Source organism: Xiphophorus maculatus, chromosome 15 (assembly GCF_002775205.1).
Source record: "Xiphophorus maculatus strain JP 163 A chromosome 15, X_maculatus-5.0-male, whole genome shotgun sequence".
NCBI classification, from domain to species: Eukaryota; Metazoa; Chordata; class Actinopteri; order Cyprinodontiformes; family Poeciliidae; genus Xiphophorus; species Xiphophorus maculatus.
In genome coordinates, this window is record NC_036457.1 from 20,584,022 (window position 1) to 20,603,809 (window position 19,788).

At 40.4% G+C, this 19,788-nt stretch overlaps 1 protein-coding gene across 1 annotated transcript; it reads left to right on the forward strand.

Moving 5' to 3' along the window:
• The first annotated feature begins 4,075 nt into the window (after positions 1–4,075).
• Positions 4,076–19,521, forward strand: LOC102227986 (serine/threonine-protein kinase pdik1l-like). Its single transcript, XM_023348106.1, has 4 exons — positions 4,076–4,540; positions 4,860–5,624; positions 9,333–9,558; positions 14,430–19,521. Exons 2-4 carry the CDS (start codon positions 4,875–4,877, stop codon positions 14,666–14,668), a joined length of 1,215 nt encoding a protein of 404 aa, XP_023203874.1. The 5' UTR covers positions 4,076–4,540; positions 4,860–4,874; the 3' UTR covers positions 14,669–19,521.
• Positions 19,522–19,788: the final 267 nt, after the last annotated feature.

The following is a 19,788-nucleotide window of genomic DNA, read 5'->3' on the forward strand; positions in this document are numbered from 1 at the left end:
AAAAAAGAAATTAAATAAAAGTTTTTTAGTAAGAAATTTTGGTTCAAGGTGGTGTTGTTTTATTTTAGCCGTATCAAAATTGGTGTATTTTTCAAAACTGCAATGGATACACTTTTTTTGTCACAACACGAGTCACGTGATCAACAACCGGATGTTACCCAATGGTGCAAAACACAAAGAAGACGACAGGAAGTGGTTGGAGGATAGTGGCGGCGGCGCCTGAACAAACTTATTCGCATGTAATTTTAATTCTTATTTAATAGAAACATTGTAACTGGGACATTTTTTAAAAAAATGATTTTATTTTAGTGGAATATTGACAAAGTCTTGCAAACATTTGTAGTGGAAACCCAACTGCAGTCAGTGCGTCACGTTTGTTGTCGCCATGAAGTTGAATGTAATGGAAAATCTGGTTTGCGTCACACGAGTCACATGATCAACAACCAGATGCTGCCACTGGTGCAAACCACGAAGAAGATGACGACAGGAAGTAGTTGGAGGACCGTGGAGCGGCAAGTTTTTTAATGACTCATTGCGGGAACAAACTTATTCAAGTATAATTTTAATTGTGTTTCTTATTAAATTGTAATTTGTAATGGAAACACAGCTACAGTCCTGTTTGTTGCGGCGCTAGCATGAAGCTAGTTCACTCTATCTGGTTAATGTCTGGTTGGGTTTTAGCCAAGTTGGGTGTGTCTCTATTGGCTGTGTATTCCTCACTGAATATAGACAAGAATGTGGGTGGAGAGGCTGTTGATGTTGACCAAAATCTGTACTTAGACTCCTGACCTTATGTAGATTAGAGGAAATACACAATAAACCGACAATAATTTACCAGTAACTGGAAGTTTATGCTTTATATCCACCCTAAAAAATATATAAAAAATTTAAGGGCCCAAACTTAATACGAGTATGGAAAGCTTGTCTTTTTGAGGAAAACAGTCCCTGTTTTTAAGAGTGTCTGCTGTGGAAGTGAGTGTTTTCACGTCGTTCTGTGAAAAATATTTACTGCTGTTTGCTGTTCGCGTGCCGGGAAGCTCGGGATAGACCTGGGGATTAAACGCGAGGGTTCTGACCTCAATCACGAAAATAATTACTCTTGCCCCTTCCTATTGGCGCGCTACTTGATTAGCATGCAGAGCCCCCACAGAAAGCGCCATTAGTCTGAAAACAGAGATGATTACAACTATAATTCTCATTGAGCTCATCCACAGCTTTTTTTCCCCCCAGCACCTGTGAAATCTCTTTTCAGTTAGTTAAATCAAATTTTGACTCTCCTTCCTCATCTCAGTAGCTTTCTGATCCTTCACCGTAAATCTGCCACCAAAAAATAAAGAGAGAGAACGCCTTCAAAGCCAGTGAGATATGATGATAGAATAAAGTGCATCTGCTTTGAGATAAAAATGCAAAGTGAAGTGTGACTGATTCCATCATCCTCAAGTAATGAAGAGTATTCCTAACTGGCAGTGCTGATAAAAGCCGCGGGTCCCATCAGCGCACTCGTCAAAGCTGCTGCTGAATCACGACGTTTCCTGTTAGGCTCGCGCACGACGCTACGCTACGTGCTGGTAACTGTCATCGCCCTTGTTGTTCCTTCACCAAATAACAGTCAGTACCCCAAACAGCAGCTACGTAATGTGTGTGTGTGTGTTTTGTTTTGTGACAAAAAAAAACTCCAAACAGAACTGAGTCAGAGAGAGTGTTATCCTCCTCGCTGTGTTAGCGAGATATAACCTACTCTAATCTCCTCAGGTGTTTTTTTTTTTTGTATTTCAAAGAAATGGCATCACGCCATGAAAAAGTATCTACAGCCCTTGAATTTTCTTTATGTGTCTTATCATGTTCCAATCATGAATTTAAATGTGTTTTATTGGTATTTTATGGGAAATAATCAACAAATAGGAAGACTTGTGGAAATCCTTTCAATGGTAGGAAAAGCACAAGCTCTAATAATGTGACTTAAAGAAGAAGTATAGTGTTTTCCAGGCACTAGCGATCAACTATGCTACCTGCAGTTGTTAAAGTAACAAGATGACTTAACATAAATTTGACTTTGTAATTTAATGCTTTGAAATTGGGCATCTGTCTCTTTAAGAAATGTTAGCTCTTTCTGAAACTCCGCCTCCAGGAAGTCACAACAGCGCTTTGACAACGTTTCAAACAAACATTTCACGGAGAAGAGGTTCCAAAGTGGCATAGAAAATCGAAGTCATCGTTCATAACTTCTGCTTCTGTTCGCTGATTGGCCCCTTTGAAATTCTATCGGAAAAATTCACCTTAATGGGAGAAATTTCAGACGGAGAAGTGAAGGGAGATGAGAACTGAGCGGCACTGCATAGAAAGGCAATGGCCAAGCTAGTTAAAAGTAAAATAAATAAATAAATAAATAAATAAAATGTGCAAGTTTGTTAGTTTGGGCCCTCAAAAAATGTCAAATTGTCTGGTGTTTTAACAGGGACATCAAACATGGAAACTTTCACTTGTGAAGTGGGAATAAAAAGTAAGGAATTTACAGCATATTCTTAAAGTACAAAAAGCAAACAGAAAGGAGAAAAGTGCTAAATGATAAATGTAAAAACAAAAAACAAATATATCGTAAAACATCAGGAGTACCTGGTTGAAGTGGGTTTACTACAGTTAGGCAACATGGTACGGATGCTTTTCAGCTCCAGAAGAAAGTTCAACAAAAGAAATCTTGAATTTTACCAAATGATTCATTTGCAGTTAAATTCAAAATCAAAGCAAGTGTTTTATATTAATTAAAGCTAGACTTAAATAGGAAATTCTCCATACGTTACTATTCCGAACTGTGATGTGGGACTGTTGTCGCTGTGCTTTGTCGCAGCTTCTCTGGCTGTCCCGACTGGCTGAGTTCTTTTGATGCACAGACGTTGCAAATGAAAACCAACTTCCTTCATCAATCAGGCCCCAACGCTCTCGTTGAACAGCCGAGGGGCTCGCTCTGCAGGATGGAGTCTTGTCTGGGCCAATTTTTATTTCAGTTCCCGCCATAAATTCTCAGCTGGATTAAGATCTGGACTCGTTGCCGGTCTCGTTATGAAGTTGATGGAAACGTTTCAGTGCCTTGTTGGTGGCAAAGTCAAAGTGTTGAGAAACAACTTCCTCCCCAATGTTTTCTTCAGACTGACATCTTTCTTTGTTTCATCTCATTGAAACTATCTTTTTTTTTTCCCGGGGGGTCACAAATTACATTTCCTTCAGCCGATTTCTTACACTTTGACCCAGATCTGTCCATTTGCGTTCCGGTTCTTGTGTTGCATGTCCTGCTTTGTGCTTCCCAGACTTTGTTTCTCGTGATCTACCTGGAAGTTTCCGCGTTCCATTTTGTTTGTACATTCTTCAAACTTTTGGCCACAGCTGAGTCGACTGGAAACAACAAATATCTCTGGCACACTTGAAGGTTGATTTGCCATTTAATAATTTCTTCCATTGTTCTATTGCTCTCATGTTAGGGCATCACCCCCCTGCCAATCAGCCATGCAGGTGCAGCAGCTCGTTAGGGTTTGCAGGAACCCTCTTCATCAAGCAAAAAGAAAAAAAGAAAAGAAAATCATCCATAATCAAAAGTTTTCTGGTCTGCTAGACTTTCGTTTTGCAGTGTAAAATGACAAAACTTCAAACATCTGTCTCAGCAAAGTTATAAATCACAGTTCTGTTGGATTTTAAAAGCCAGCGCACTACCCAGAGTCAGGCAACAACATTCTACTTAAAAAAATGTTCAGTTGGCTTAAGGTTGTATTATGTATAGCAATCTCAGCAGAGAGCTACGCTGATGGTCTAAGCAACACCAAAGGCTATGAAACACTTTGATTTCAGAATATAGATCTTCTAATGAGGCTTCGGTGTGTGCCATCAAACTGGCACTCCGTAAAAAAAAAAAAAAAGAAATAGAATATTGTTAAAATGTTTAATTTTTTTTTTGTCATTTATTTCTGAAATGAAACTCGAGTATAATGAAATCTATTAATGTATCGGAACCGCAGCGATCTCTCCGGAAACGGTTGAGTTTATTTGAGGACGCGCCGGAAGTGGACATTTAAAGGTAAACGGGTCTTTGTGCTTGAAACCTGCGTTACATTTAACCGTATTCATTCTATGTATCACCACTTCATAACTACGTAATGTGTTTGAATATGTTTTTGTAATGTACTAATAGACATATCTGAGACTACAGAGTCTTTTATTGTGTTGCACCTTCATGTGTTTACAGACAGAAGCAGCCTGTGACCAATAGGATCGCGGTGTATATGTGGCCTGGAGAATTCGAACGATAGCCAATCAGAACTCACGAGCTGAGTTACGCAGCCAATCACAGTAGGCGTTGAAGCAAGGCGGGACGTTCTGAATGAGAACTCGGAAGTTTTTCTTGTTTGTTTCTTCAGTTTGTTTTTTCCAGCTTCATTTCGGTTGATTATTGAGGATTAAAGCCAAACTAACGCGGATTAATGTTACTTTGGACGCCCTGTAACTTTTCTCGGCTACGTTTTTGGAGTTTCTAAGACCAACTGCGGCCGTGTGGGTAAGTCGGAAATGATAAAAAAAAAAAAGGTAGAAACGCTTCCCGTTTTGACAGCGCTGTGTCAAAACACGTCAGAAAGTTGAACTTAAGTGTTTAAATCAGTGTTTGTACTTTCAAAAAACTTTTTAAAAAAAGTTTAAAGAGATTTGTTTTAGTTTTCACCTTAGCATAATGTCATAGTTAGAGGTTATTTTAGATGTTTGGTCGCTCTTTATGTCGTTTCAGGTGTGTTTTCACAGCTAAATAAAGTTTCACAAAAAATGTGGTTAAGTCGTTTCTTGTCAATCTAACATGTTGTTCTGTTTCTTCTTGATGTCAGGCTGCTTGATGAAACATGGAGGAGTTGTACACCTTGGACAGGGAGGTGGGCAGGGGCAGCTATGGTGTTGTGTTTGAGGGCCACATGGCCAAAACGGGACACAGGGTGGCTATTAAACGGCTGCCCTGCAGCAACCCAGAATGCATTGAGCTCTACCTGCAGGAGCTGTGGGCCATGAGAGCCACCGCCAAGAACCACGTCAACGTTATCGCTCTGCACAGCTGCCTCCTTCAGACCGGATCCAGGAGCCTGAAGCCCCTCAAGCCTGGAAAACTCCCCCTGCGGCTTGTGGAGACCGTGCTCAAGGGGAGCGTGGTGAACCCGCAGAAAGGTCGAAGAAGCAAGAGCTCGTCGAACACCCCGAGGAGGAACTCTGCTTTCAGACTTCAGGACAAGACCAACACGGCGCTAGGTAGAACCAAATCTGAGGAGGGGAGGAAATCGACTGGTTCTGATTCCTTGACCCCGCAGCGACCTCCAAGCCGAGCCATGAAGAGGTCAGCCCAGAGGGAGTTGGAGGAGGAGGAAGCGGAGCAGGCTGGATCTCTGCGCTGCCTGGCCCTGTGGCTGGTCATGGAGTACTGTGATGGAGGAGACCTGACCCAGTACCTGCTTTCTAGAGCCCCGGACACCGACCGCAACCACAGCGTGGTGCTGCAGCTCTGCAGCGCCGTGGCCTTCCTGCACGCCTTGGGCATCACCCACCGAGACCTGAAGCCGGACAATGTCCTGGTCTGTGTGACGCCCAAAGGCCCCATTATCAAGGTAAGGCCATCAATTTGGGGTCTATTGTGATCATACATTTCCAGAAATTACTACGATGCACGATAATATGTTTGTTCTTTTAATTCAAAAGTACTTTATTGATCCCAAGGGGAAAATTAATTGTTGCTGTAACTCAAATTATTCAATATTCTTCAAAGAGTTTTAGATGGTGATGGCTGTGGGCAGGAAGCATCTCCTGTAGAGGTCTGTGTTACAGCAACTTTGAAGAAGCTTCTGACTGGATGAGTTTGAGACAATTTTCTAGTAATAGTGATAATGGTATAACAATACCAGTTTGTACTCCAGTTTGAGATCATTAAACTTTAATTTCGTAAGAAACACTTAACACTGGAACTGGAAGATATTTAAATATCTAAGATAAGTAAATAAAACGGCCAAAAACGATAAATAAAACCAGGTTGTCCGCCCATCCTTAAAAACTCTTAATTTCATGTATATAAAATTAAGGCCTAGACTGAATTAAAAAGCATGAAGGTGGGCCTTAAATACATGTGAGTCACCGGCCAAAATAATAATAAGTAAAACCAAAATGTTCACACGTCCTTAAAGTCTTGAATTCATCCATCTAAAATTAAAGCCTTAAAATATCTTAAATTAATTTAAAAAAAAGAAAAAATTAATAAAAAAAATTTTTTAAGGCCAAAATGTTTGGCCTTAAATACATTAATCACAGGTCTTAAATTTAATCCAGGCAGGACTATTTAGCTTTAAAGCTAATTGTTAACTGTATTTTAACTGCTGGCTTTAAAGCCTTAAAACTAGCTTTTTTTGCTAGCAAAAATGTCGGTTAGCAAAAAAGAAAAGCTAGCTTTTTGGTGTCAATCACGGGTCTAGTGCAAATCTATTGCCTGTTGACTGGACAACGTTCGTAAGCAAATTTGCTTAGGATAATCCTCATCCTAATTGTAAATTATGGAGCTCATTTTATTCTATCATGCAATTAATTCAGTTATTATATATTATATACAGACTTAGTCATTACAATGTCTTCTCAAAATCTAGTAGGTTTTAGGAAATGCAACACTGTTCAAATTTGATGTTTAACTCAGGTTATGTTCATGTGTCTTTAAACATCAACGCTGCTACAGATTCTCAGTTTTGAGTCGGGACTTTGACTGGTCCATGTTAGCATGTTGATATGTTTTGATGTGGGGCGTTCCCCTGCAGCCCACAGATTACCGTGGGGATTGTTCAGGTTGATGTGACGGATTAGTTAGACATACAGCTTGAGGTCGGGGGGGTTTGAGCAGTTCTCAACCCCCCCACAGTTCTCTGAGCTGCTTCTCAGATTAAAGCATTAAAATGAAATGTGAAAAGGTTCTATAGGTAAAGATACACAATTGGTCCAATTGCTTGAAATGAATAGGAAGTACTGAAAAAAATACTGAGCCTAACGCTCAGAAAGATAATAATAATAATAATAATAAAAGAAAACTCCTTAATTAATCAGCTACAAAAACATTCTTTCTTGAGCAAACCATCGTCTCAGACATCCGTCTTGAAAAGGCCACTCTGTGTGTTCTTGTCGGATTTAGCACTCTGGGTAAGAGCCGCCATTAACAGGTCGTCTTGATTATGATTATCCTGCCACTCCTCGACTAATCGCTTGATCTGTAAACCATCAGGGCCAGTGAAAAATGTCCTTCAGTGTTTCCCCGAGGCGAGGCTCCATCATCAGTCATCAAAGCCAGAGATACTCAATACAACCTATTAAGAGTAATGAAGCATTTGAGTTGAAACGTCGGCACGTTTGGCGTTCAGTGAGAAAAACGGACGAGCAAACTCCTGGAGAATCGACGCATTGATTCTCCAGGAGGAATGACGATGTTAAAAAAAAAAAAAAGTTGAAGTAATATCTGTAAAACTGTTATCCACATTTAACCACACCACTTTGCAAAAGTGAAAAAAGTTCATGCCCCTTACTTTTTTTTTTTTTTTTTTATCACATTACAAACACAAATTTGAACTTTTGTGGAAGAACTTTTTTTTTTTTCCCCTCTACATTTAAGTCAGCGTGGTAGAAAACTCACACCGCATTTCACCCTGAACACACCATCCAAACTGTAACACATGGTGGTGGCAGCAGCATGCTGTGGGGATGCTTTTCTTTAGCAGAGACCAAAGTTGGTCATGGAGGCAGAATCCAATTTCAGACGCATCATTTTCTATCGCATAATATGACCTGTAGTTGCAGTTAGGGATTTTTAATGGTAGATAGTTAAGAAAGTTTAGGAAATATGTACACTTTTTTGGTAAGGATATTATAGAGTATTCAAATGTTTTCAATCCCTCCTAAATACTTAATTTTATCATGTAGACTTGTCTCATTTTCTCTCCAGTCCTTTGCATTTCTACACCACCTGCTCTAAAATAAGTAAACAAATAAAAGCCAGACTCTTTAGGAGCAAACTGTAAGAGATGAACTCAATCTTAAAGTGTGTTTTCTGTGTTAATCAGAGAAAAACAAAACCACATAACTGATGCAGGATATGAGAAATCCATCACCCTTGAGTTCATAATCACGACTTTTAACAGCAGAATAATTAGTAGATTTAGACGGAAGAGCAAACAAATCGTAGAAATAGTTTGTTACGAGGGGAGAATCTGTGCCAGAAAGCTTGATGTTAGACATTTACTCCAAGCAACTTTGAAAATGTCTCGACTCGGTGAAGCAGAAAGAAATGGAGTCTTGAATGAAGACCTTTGCGCGTTTCTTTGGCTCAGTGAAGCGTGTGGTTAGTCTGAAATATTGACCAGCGATTACCAGCAGGCTTCACAGGTGGTTTGCTGTGACTTGTCGTTTATGTTTTGATTGTTGGTATTGATCGTGCCCCCTCCCATGGGCGTCACTGCATGTACCGCTCTCCTCCAGTCACACACAAATCCCAGCTTTAAAGGGGCAGTACCATGTAAAATGTTATAAAGTTGTTCCTTCATTAAAAACATACCTGGAGATTTGCTTTGATTCTTTTTATGCCTGTTAAAGGAATCCTTTAATCTCCCATGGCAACCATTAAGCTGTGCAAAACATTTGGGTGGACCTAGTTCCACCTTTCAGGTGTAGCTCCTCCTCTTAGCTGCAGTTTCCAAGCCTCTGCCTCACAGAGCAGCCCTCCCCCGTGACTCCCTCACGCAGCCACTTCAGACTAGCCAGCTGCAATTAGCAAACACCTGGTGGAACTGAGCGTCTGCTGAGCTCATTATGCAAGATACTTCTCAGTGCAACGCTGGTAAGAAAAAAAGAAAAACGTTGTTAAAGAGTTAATAGAGCAGCCATGTTGTGATGACTTCCTGAAGGTGGAGCTTCAGAAAGAGCAGGAGCTTCTTAAAGAGACAGAGACCCAATTTCTAGGCTCTAAATCAGGAAGTAAAATTTATTTTAAGTCATATTTTATATATATACATGTATAGCATTTTTATAACAACTGAAGTTGACATAGTTAATTGATAGTGCCATTTTTATAACACATGTTGCCTGGAAAATACATGATAGTGCCCCTTTAAACTTTACCGTTTCTGTGGCAACCAATGTGGCAGAAAACAAGGCATCAGTTCAAACATGACTCCTCTCATTGCACTTCCTGCAGAACTCATCTCAAATGTCAACGCATGTTTCCCCCCCCCCCCCCCCCCCTTTCTTTCTTTTTTTTTCTTTTTTCACCTCTGTCTGCATCAAATCTCATCAAGGTGGCGGATTTCGGCCTGAGCAAAATGAGCGGCGCCGTGGCGAATGGCGAGCAGCGCCGGCAGCACTTCTCGTCCACGTGCGGCTCCGACTTCTACATGGCCCCCGAGGTGTGGGGCGGGCTGAGCTACACGGCGCAGGCGGACATCTTCTCCCTGGGTGTGATGTTCTGGGCCGTCCTGGAGAGGATCACCTTCGTGGAGGAGGGGACGACGCAGGAGCAGCTGGGTGAGTGTCTGGGGTCGGTGACGCATTACCCCGAATCAGGTTTGATTAAACAAACTGCCGCATATTAAAAATGTCAGGTGCTATACATCAGACCTTCATCATCCGTGGAAAGGTGCAGTCCCATCTAAATGGCAAAGAGATGAATGATGATTTCTACTATCTACTTGTTGATATGGATTATAGCAGCCGGAGTTCATAACACAAGCCGACAGCTCCTGCTCCAGCCGTCCATCCTACAGACTGCATGTACGGGGCAGTGCCATGTGTTTTCCAGGCACATAGTGCCATTTCATAACACAATCAAGGAACTGTTTTAACTTCAGTTGTAAAAGAAACTCTGCTTTCATGAGGTCATCTCTACATCGCTCCTTTATTAATGTAGACAGTGTCAGCCTACATTAGTGAGCTAAATCTTTTTCATTTTTAGTTCAGTTGTTCCCCATGTAGACAATTCTGTTGTTAGAGGCATGAAAAGTCTTAGAATCAGGGCTTGGCGATTATTTTATTTTTAACCTTCCCTCTGTCTTAATAGACGGGGTTCATTTGACTCCGTGAGCTTGAACACTGTACTCAGTTTGGCGGGGTCACACTGAACCCGTGTGTGCTTTTTTGTTATGTGTGTGTGTGTTGTCCGACAGGACATCCCATATCCCCCGCGCTTTCCCGTTTCCCCGCTGTGCGACCGTGACATCTGCTGCACGCTCCTCCTGAGCGCCACACTAAGACCGCGGAACAAGCAGCTACAAAGTACAGTGGCCAAACATGAAACTACTGCTGTGCAAGTTACTCACCAAATTGTTGCCAGGTTACCAATGAGTGAGTGAAAGTGATGCACCTAGAATTCGCTGTGAAGAGATTTCATCTCAAGTGATTTCCTCTTCGTTTTTATTTTATAATTTTTATTTTTTTGTGAGAAAATTTCTTTGAAATATCAGTTTTGTCTAAAATTGAGTTGATGATTCAGCAAAAGGAGAATGCCCTCATTGGGTCCTTCAGCACAATAATGACTCAAAAGAAATGGCGACATGACGACAGCGCTAGGCTACACGCTTCTTTCAATTATGTTCTGAGAAACTGGAGTGCAAGTCTTTTTATTTTTATTTTTTGTACACTCCTGGTTTATTTATTTCTTGTCAAAATGATTAAAAGTTCCCGCTCTTGAAAACGACGCACTACGTTCATGGTGTTACTATCATAAAAGTGTCACAAAGTCACATTAGCTGTCAGTTATTTGGATGTTATATCTTTACAAACAAAACTTTTCATGGCTTTTCTCAGCCGCCGCATTCTGCTCCCCAAATCTCAGACAGGTTCCTCATGAGCGAAATCTCCTCCGTATATCTTCTGTGTGCCGCTGAGATTTCAAACCGCCTCCCTCGGTCCCGTCGTGCTGTCAGAGCCCGGCGCGGGCGCGATGCGCCTCGACGCCCCAGCGCGCCGGGCTCGGCTCTGCCTCCGCTCTCCGCTGTCACGTTGTAATGAAATGGCCGTAATACGAATGTCTCATTTTATTTTCAAAAAACGACTACAGCCCGGGGGGGATGTGGAACCATTACGCCGGAGTTTAGTGCCTGCGGACCTCCTTGAGTCACTGATACTTCATTTATTGGTGTCGCAGGAAGAAACGGATCTCAATAGACGCTTTAAAACGGCCAAGTGGAATTATCCCCTGGAGCCATACTGTCAGTGAGGCGATGCAGAGAAGCAGCATGACAGAGATGTGACTGCTTTTTTAAAATTTCTGGATCAGACGTTTGACATTCTTTGGTCATAGTAAATCTTAAATCAGTTTGGTATTGGTATCCCTGATTCCTTCAACCCGAAGCCTGTCACTGTAAACAATAAATCAATTGAATGATAAATTAAAATGACTGCAGACCTTTTCATTAAAGTGATGCTGTAAAAATAGTTTAAAATCTGGCTGCAAACGTTTGACACGCAGTACCAAGTCAGTTTTTCCTGTCTAAGCTACCGAGACTTTATATTCCTTTTTAATTATTGTGGTTTCCTTTGTTTTATTTATTTTGGCTTCTAAAAATGTTTCCCAGTTCCAGTGTTAAATATTCTTTAGAGATTCCAATTTATTTATTTTTTTGAGTGAGTATACTTGCATTAATAAGCCATTTGTATTACTATACTAATTGAATATGGTCTCAAAATGAATGATCATTTATCGCAATAATTTCTGGGACAATTTATCGTCCAGCAAAATTTGTTGTTGCGACGGACTGGCCCGACCCAACTGGAAAACTTCAGCCTTCAAAATAAAAGCAAACATGACTGGATAAACATTCACAAGTTCTTATGAGCTTAAGTTAGATTCAAAAGAAGAAAATCAAACAGTTTTCCTCTTCAATCCCTAAACGGCACAAAAGTCCAAAGACAAAGTTTTATTTTTAGCCTCAGTAGAAACACTAATACAGGCTTTCGAGCGCAGAAAGAGTGGCCATTTTTATGGCCTTTGTTTCTTTTTTTTTTTTTTTTTTAGGACTCTAATGGTCACATAAAAGGGTCCATTAACGTCGCTTAATTCTTTCTCTAAATGCACAATTTATTTGACGACACACTAGTGGGGGGAACCTGCTTAAATTCAAAACAACTTCAGGTTTTTCTTCCCTTAAACTTCAATTAATTAAATAACTGTAACTTTACACAGAGAACCAGAACACTTTACACCCGCCGTCTGGCTTTGGATTCATTTTTTGGTGATTAAAAACCAGTTGAACGACTGGACCAACTGTACAGCTCAGGAGTGCTGACCCTGTGATGAAGCACCAGTTGATGCCTTCTTAATTACCCTCATGGATAATCTACCTTCATTTTCAAAACGGGTATGTTTTGGCGATGTAAATAGCGCTCGTTTTTATCTTCATTAATCTACAGATTTTTGTCATTTAATCAACGTTGTCCAGACAAACTCCATGACAAATGAGCAATTCAAGTTATTAGTCTTATCTTATCTACTGCTAAGAGCAAGAAGTCTGTTTTGCTTTATACAGGGAAAAAATTAAAAAGAGGGAGTTTGCTCAAGTTCTTCTAGCGGATTAACAAAAGTAGAGTATTCACACCCCTTCAAGTTCTATTTTACGGGTTTTGTCTCTTGGCCTCTGGCTGTGCGCGAAACTTTGTCGAGATTCCGCTACTGTTGGAAAAACACAATTTTGCGATTGCTGCGTTTCCATTCAATCCGAAACGCAACTGCAGTCACACGCGGATTAGTTTGGTCACGCGATAAATCGTTAAAACGCATCGCGCCATCATCCTCCGACCACTTCCTGTCATCGACTTCTTCGTCTTTTCCGCTGGTAGCAACATCTGGCTGTTGATCATGTGACTCGTGCGATGCGAACAAAGTGTTTCCGTGGCAGCTGTCTAATTTCCATACGACCGAAAGAACCCGTCTCATCCTAGTGCAAAAACTTTTTATCAAAAAAACTTGGAATTTCAAAAATATATTTGCTCAATGGAAACGCGTCAAATTCTTAAAAAATGATTTGTAAATGGAAAAGCAGCTATTTTCTTGTTCCATTGGGGAAAAAGCAACAACAACAAAAAAACCACTTAAACAAATCTTAAAATGAAAAACAAAGCAAGGTTTATTGTTCTCTAACTTAACTGCATTAAACTTCTCCACATCTTCAACTTTATGATGCTGAGCTGTTTGGCTATAATGGGACAAAATGGGAAAAACTTCAGTGTGAGTTCCAGTGACCCAGATCTCAGACACCCTGCTGTGTAAAGTCACATGTGATCACAGTAAAGTATGATTGAGTCATATTGACATAACTGAGAAATGAATCCTATTGATTTTTGTAAGTACAAGACCAAATATGATTGGATATTGACAAAGAACTGCCTTCCTGCTGCCAGAAACATTTCTTTTTTTTTGGTGTTACATATAATGAAACACCTTTTGGCTCTTTGGTAAATGCTTCTCTGCTCTGTTTGAACATGAAAATATTACAATTCAAAAAAACAAAAAGTCTTTTCTTGTTACACTTCAGTCTTTTTCTATGTTACTATGGCTGTAGTCTTGGGAAATCTAAAATGGACCGCCTGGATTTTGGTGTTTTCATCAGTTTATGAGGTCTGTCTGGAAACGACACAATCCGATGTAAAGACAGCATTTCTGCTTAAAGTCTTTGAAATCTGAACTTTAGACTTGAAATTTAAATTGGTTAAGTCTTCGGTGCTAATGATGGCTCATTTGAGGGCTTTTTATTTGTTTTGTTTTGCTTTAACAATGCATTGGCAGCATCTGTTTACTTGGGAATTTTGGCGAAGGCATTGGGTGTATTTAAACTGTCAAAAAAAAAGTAGACTCCTCATAATGCAGGGCAGCAGTTCTCTAAAAAAGGCATGTCTATGGAGGCTTTGCCTTGAAAACAGACTTCAGCTGGTGGCTAAAAGAATATATATATATATATATATATAACAAATGCTTTGATCACCATTCATTTATGATAAACAAACAGTGTCAAATATCTAAGGGGGTGAATACTTTGTAAAGTCACTACTTACAAGAAATGAAGGGGGGGAAACGGCAAACACAGCAGAGTTGAGACTTAGTGAGTTGTTTTTTTTGGGGACCAGTGATGATTATGAATTCTTCCAGCTTTGAAAGGAAGGATCTACGATAAACGCTCCTTTGTGCACTAAAGAGGCAGCAGCCTGTCATTTAAGGAGACATTCCTTGTATTTATCAGAATTCCTTTATTGTCATTGTGCAAGAAAGCACAACAAAATAATATATATATATATATATATATATATATATATATATATATATATATATATATATATAATTAGCCACTGCTAGCTCTCTCTAGCGTCTAAGCTGACTTGACTTTCCTGACTGTGTTGTCATGCAGGTGCCTACGTGTGTAAGGGCCGGTGGCTCATGCCCCTGGGGGAGGCTCTGTGGGAGAACCCGGACCTCCAGCTGTGCATCCCTATGAAGTTTAAGAGGGCGCCGCCGCTGCCGCCCCCGCCCGGCCCAGCCGTGTGTGCCCTGCTTTTAGACATGCTGGCCTTGAACCCGGACGCTCGGCCCTCGGCGGACCAGCTGGAGGCCAGGGTGCGCTCTGCTCTGAGAGACGACTCCCACTGACGGACCCTAGAGACTGGAAAGGCTCGGCGAAACCAAATGTGGCGCGTCCCGACTGCAGCTGTTCCTGTACTAGAACCAGAACCTTTGAGGGCTATGCTAAGGGAACGTGATACTAAAACACTCTGTGGTGTGTTGGTCCTCTGCTTCATTTAAGGTCTTAGTGAGTTTTGATGTTGGGTGGCTATAAAACAAATGTTTCACCTGCTATAAAAAAAAAAAAAAAAAAAAAGTAGCTGACATTACAAAAAAAAAGTTTTTGCTGTCATATTTCCATTGCACTTCAATGTAGCATTCCTTGTTAAATATGCTAATGACATTTGTATTTTTAACTTGTAAAAGGGTATATATGTAAATAAGCTGGGCATGTTTTGCTGATTATTTTCTTTAGTTTTAAAAGTTAAGAAAAGTTAGAGACTAGAGAAGCACCGTTGTCAGTCCGCAACAGATGTAAACCAGACAACTTTTCAAATAATAAAAAAAACTTTCTTCCCTCACTGCTTCTGTTGAACCAGAAGTGCAACACTACTATGAATAAATTTGTAATTAAATAAATGCATATTTGTGCTACAATTTAGAATAAAACAACTCAGACCCACTTCGAAGCAGATTATGAATTGTTTAACCTCTAACGTATTCCTGGGTGGTGAGGTCTGATTTACCTAAACTTACTGCTAGTATGAGTCCAGCTCTAAAAACCAAAGTGAGTCGTTATTAATCAGACTTCATCGCTACAGCAGTTTGATTTAGCGGTGCATGTTGCTGGGTGACTCTGTTTCAGAGCGATATCGCCCGTCAGCACAGCAGCTGAACTGCAGACCAATCGGTTGGTCGCTTAATTTCAAATAAACGTTCAAAATAAATTTGACATATTTGAGATAATCAATTCATCTGATTAACTTATTCACCATGTAATTTAAATAGTCACATATAATATACTTAAAAATGTACTAGATTGTGGCACTTCTGGTCTTCCGTAGGCAGGTGAAATACTTACATTTTTGTAACCTCCCCCCCCCCATATTTAAAAAAGAAAAACATGCATCACATTCTGAACTACCACCATTTCTGCTGTCTTAAGAGATTTGAAGTAATTTTAATTTAAAAAAAAATACAATTTGAAGTTCTTGATTATTTTTGTTTTGTTATACAAACGTTAAATTGTCACACGCCAAGGCCTGACTGGTGCGTCCCTATTTAATAAAAACTAATAATTTTAAGGTGTTCACAGAGCAAATGGCTAAGATACATATTTAAGCGTTTTGCTATTTAAAATATTGCTTGAATGGTTTTAACGTGTTTGTGTGACAGGGAGGATTTTTAAAAGTGGTCTCCTTCTTGTACAGTGTGAGTATCTTTGTGTATGTGATTAAAAAGTCAAAGAGCAAGTAGCATGAGGCTCAGTGATGTCACTGATAAACTGTCCTGCTGCAAACAGGAAATTAAAACCCGGGTCCAGGATTGGTCCTGATCCGATCGGCCCGGCACCCACAGCATTTATTACGGGTCATCAGTCTCAGTCCTTCAATGTAAACCTTTATTTTCTTTCTTCAAAGCCTGAAACGACTTGTGTTTTTAAATGAAATGTAATTTAAATAAAGATTAATAATATTATCTTTGCTAGTATTATTTACAGTGCACACCCCCATTTTTTATATTTTTTTATTTTTTATAGCTCAACATTCCAGCATTACAAATTCCTCAAACTGAAAGATTTTCTCAAATCTTCACTGAGCTGCGTGGAGGGATTGCATTAGAGGGGAACGCAGAGCTAAAAAGAACGTCTGTAGGACGCGCCAACTTAATTTGACTAATCTGTGCTTGCCAAAGGCTCTTATGCCCCATTACTCAAAATTGAAATTGCATTAGGAAGGCATCAATTTACAGCTGGCCAGTCTGGACAGCGAGAGAGATTACAGCCAGAAACTCGTCCGGCGCACCATCAGTGTAGAAACTTTCCCCCGGTGAAGAAACTCAGCAAAGTTTAATCTTTTTTTTTCCTTTAAGCGGGTTTCTGTTGAGACATTATGACCGGTCAGTATCTTACACGTGTTGTTTCAGCAACATAATAGTCATCCATATTTATTTAATCTTTTAAACGCATAATTTAAAGTCAAATTTGTGAAAATCTTCAATGATGCATGTTGGTCACTGAATTATTCCATGTTTTTACTGCTGCGGTACACTGTTAAATAATTTAAACCTTCACAAAACACTTTAGTTCATAACGCAGATGCTAAGACCTGATTGGCTGACGTCCAGAGCAAGTCTATTTCTGCCCAATGTTGTTGTAGAGCAAAGTGAAGCCCCACCCTCTGACTTTGGCAGGTAAAAGTTATTCCTGATGCACGGCAGCAAGGGAGCATTAACATCTCATTAAAACAGTAAAATAATTGTTTAGTAAATTATTCATGTCCACGGTAATTTGACGTAGTTACTGACTCATGAATTGTGGCAGTTTTTTTGTGACGGGGATAAATGGGACCAGGAGGAACCAGCTCTGACTTTAACGCAGAGTGGAAAATGATAAATGGTTTTCATTTCTGATTTTTTTTTTTTTTTATGCCGAAACGTGTATGCTGCGTTTGTACTTTTCTCCATCCACATTTTGAACGGCCATCTTTAACAGCAGTCAGAGCCGCAGGCCTGTTGGCGTCGGTCTCAACTGCAGTCCATCCCTCTCTGCAAAACAAGTTCAGTCAGGTTGGATGGATCCATTTTTGTATCTTTCCCACAGATTCTCTGTTGGAGTAAAGCTGCAGTATGTAATATTAATAAGTTGTTTTTACATACTTGTTAAAACGGAAACAATCAGTCGAGACAAGTTATTGTACTCGCTGCTCAATATGCTAATGACGGAGAAACGACTCGTCCTCACAGGAAAACTGTTTATGTGCAATAATCTGAGGCCATGCTAACTAGCCTTAGCATCGACGACATGTTCCGCTGTGGAGCACTCGCTATAGTGTTAGCAGAGAGCAAAGGTGAAGATGTGAGCAGCACATACACAAGCGTGATTAGCAGCACAAAGACCCTCCTCCTAGCTCTGATTGGTTGTTTCTGGCCGGGGGCGGTGTGTTTCTGCAGATGCCACTAGAACCACATGTAGGCGCCAGAGGAACTTTTTTTTTAATAGATCATTTGTCTCATGCTGTCTTGACGTAGTGATGGGTTAGCAAATATATCAAAAACATGGATTGCAAAAGTTACATACTGCAGCTTTAAGATGTGAAGTTGGCTGGACGAGCAACACACAAACTCTAACCCAAACCCTCCTGCTACACCTCTGGCTGCTGTCGGATTATTTGCAGCCTCTAAAATCGATCGATTCATCCTCCCTTTCAATGCTGAACAACAGCATCCCCCCAGCATGATGGTGCCACTACTGTACGTTTCACTTTGGGGTGTTGGTTTCCACCAAACAGTGTTTTCTATATAGTTCAAAAGGTTACATTCTGACCAGAGCACACTGTTTCACATAATTGCTGTATCCCCTTTATGGTTTGTGGGGGGGAAAAAAGCAGCTATTTTTTCCTCCAACTATTTATGTCTTTTTGCCACCTTTTCTGTGACGTCCCATTGGCTCAGAGCGCAACTGCCACAGATTGTCCTGAGCGTTATTCAGTACAGGTGGACATCAAAGGTGGAGGAAGTTTAGAAATTCTAATCTAATTTTAACGCCATGTGACTGTTGACGCAGGGAGATATTTTTCTGATTACATAAGTTTGTCCACTGGAGATTTCTGACAGCCGCACTAAACAACTGAGCAGAATTTCACACCGGCAGAATGGGAGCTCCTAACTACCCAACCAGGCTGGAGGAACAATTACATAGATAGAATCTATCTGCAGTGAGCTGCTAATATTAAAGGGGAATCTATTTAGTGCAAACAGAGCCGGATGCTTTTCCTCCTGGTACCTCTGCAATCTCTGCAGATAAATCCTGAAGCCTTCAGCTCGGCGGAGTTTTAGGAGCCACACCGCACACACACACACACACACACATTTGTGCTCCTGTTGCAATGACGATTAAAGCAAACTCTGGCCAAAGCAGCTCCGCACAGAGCCGGAGCGGGGAGTCCTTTCAGATTTCACAGCTGGTAGCAGAGGGGAGAGGAGAGCAGAGGAGAGAAAGCCCGAGTGCGGCCTGTTCCTCAACACCGACAGCGGCAGTAAGAGCGCGGTCCCGGTGTGATAGATGAACTGGTGGCGGCATCTGGGAGAGACAGATGTTTCTGTGGGCGTGGCTTTATTTTTTAGGACCCCTTCACCGAACCAGGAAGTAAACATTGCGATAAGCTTAAAGAACTTTTCTTCTTTATTGTTGATATTTTTTCTCGTAATTTAACTAAACATCTTTATTCTTTTCATCAAGTGACCCTAACACTCGACCATAAGAGACAACGCTGACAAAAACAACTGTCTTGTATACTTTTACATCAGAAACGGGTTAAAATCTTCACTCAAACCAGTGAATCCAGGTTTGCTTCTTAAAGCGCGGAGTGTCCGTTAGATCAGAATCAATAACAGGTTGGATTATTGCACTTCCGTCGGCCGATGTAGTTTAGTGGATAAAACGGCGCTCTCGGAACTCAAGTTCAGTTAGAGATGTCGTCTAATTAACATTTTGGACCCGTTTATTTTATTGTCTAAAGAAATCATTTTCACTTGCTGCCAACGTTTTGGTTTTAATATCGTTTAACAGGTTTGCCAGGCAAACTTTTAGCTGTAAGGATATTGTGAAATTAATAAATTGCACAGCTTTGCGTCAGGAGCCCAGTTAAGGTGCAAACAAAAATAATATGGCTTCCATCAAACGGACAAGAAATTAGTTTGCGTGATATCAGAACTGATTACATTTATTGACATGTTTGCAGAACATGTCAGCCAATATAAGGCGAGAAGATGTGAAATAATCTTCATTACTCTAACAATGCTGGGTACAAATTCTAACAGTTTAGCACAGTCTCCTCCTAAAGTGTGGTATATTTTGGTTATATTTCAATATATTCTTGAATATTCCTTCACATACACAGAATTATTATTGTTTTGAAAAGACCATAGCGAAAGAGACATTTTCTAATCAGTTACCTTACCCATGACAGAGGCAAAAAAGCTACGAA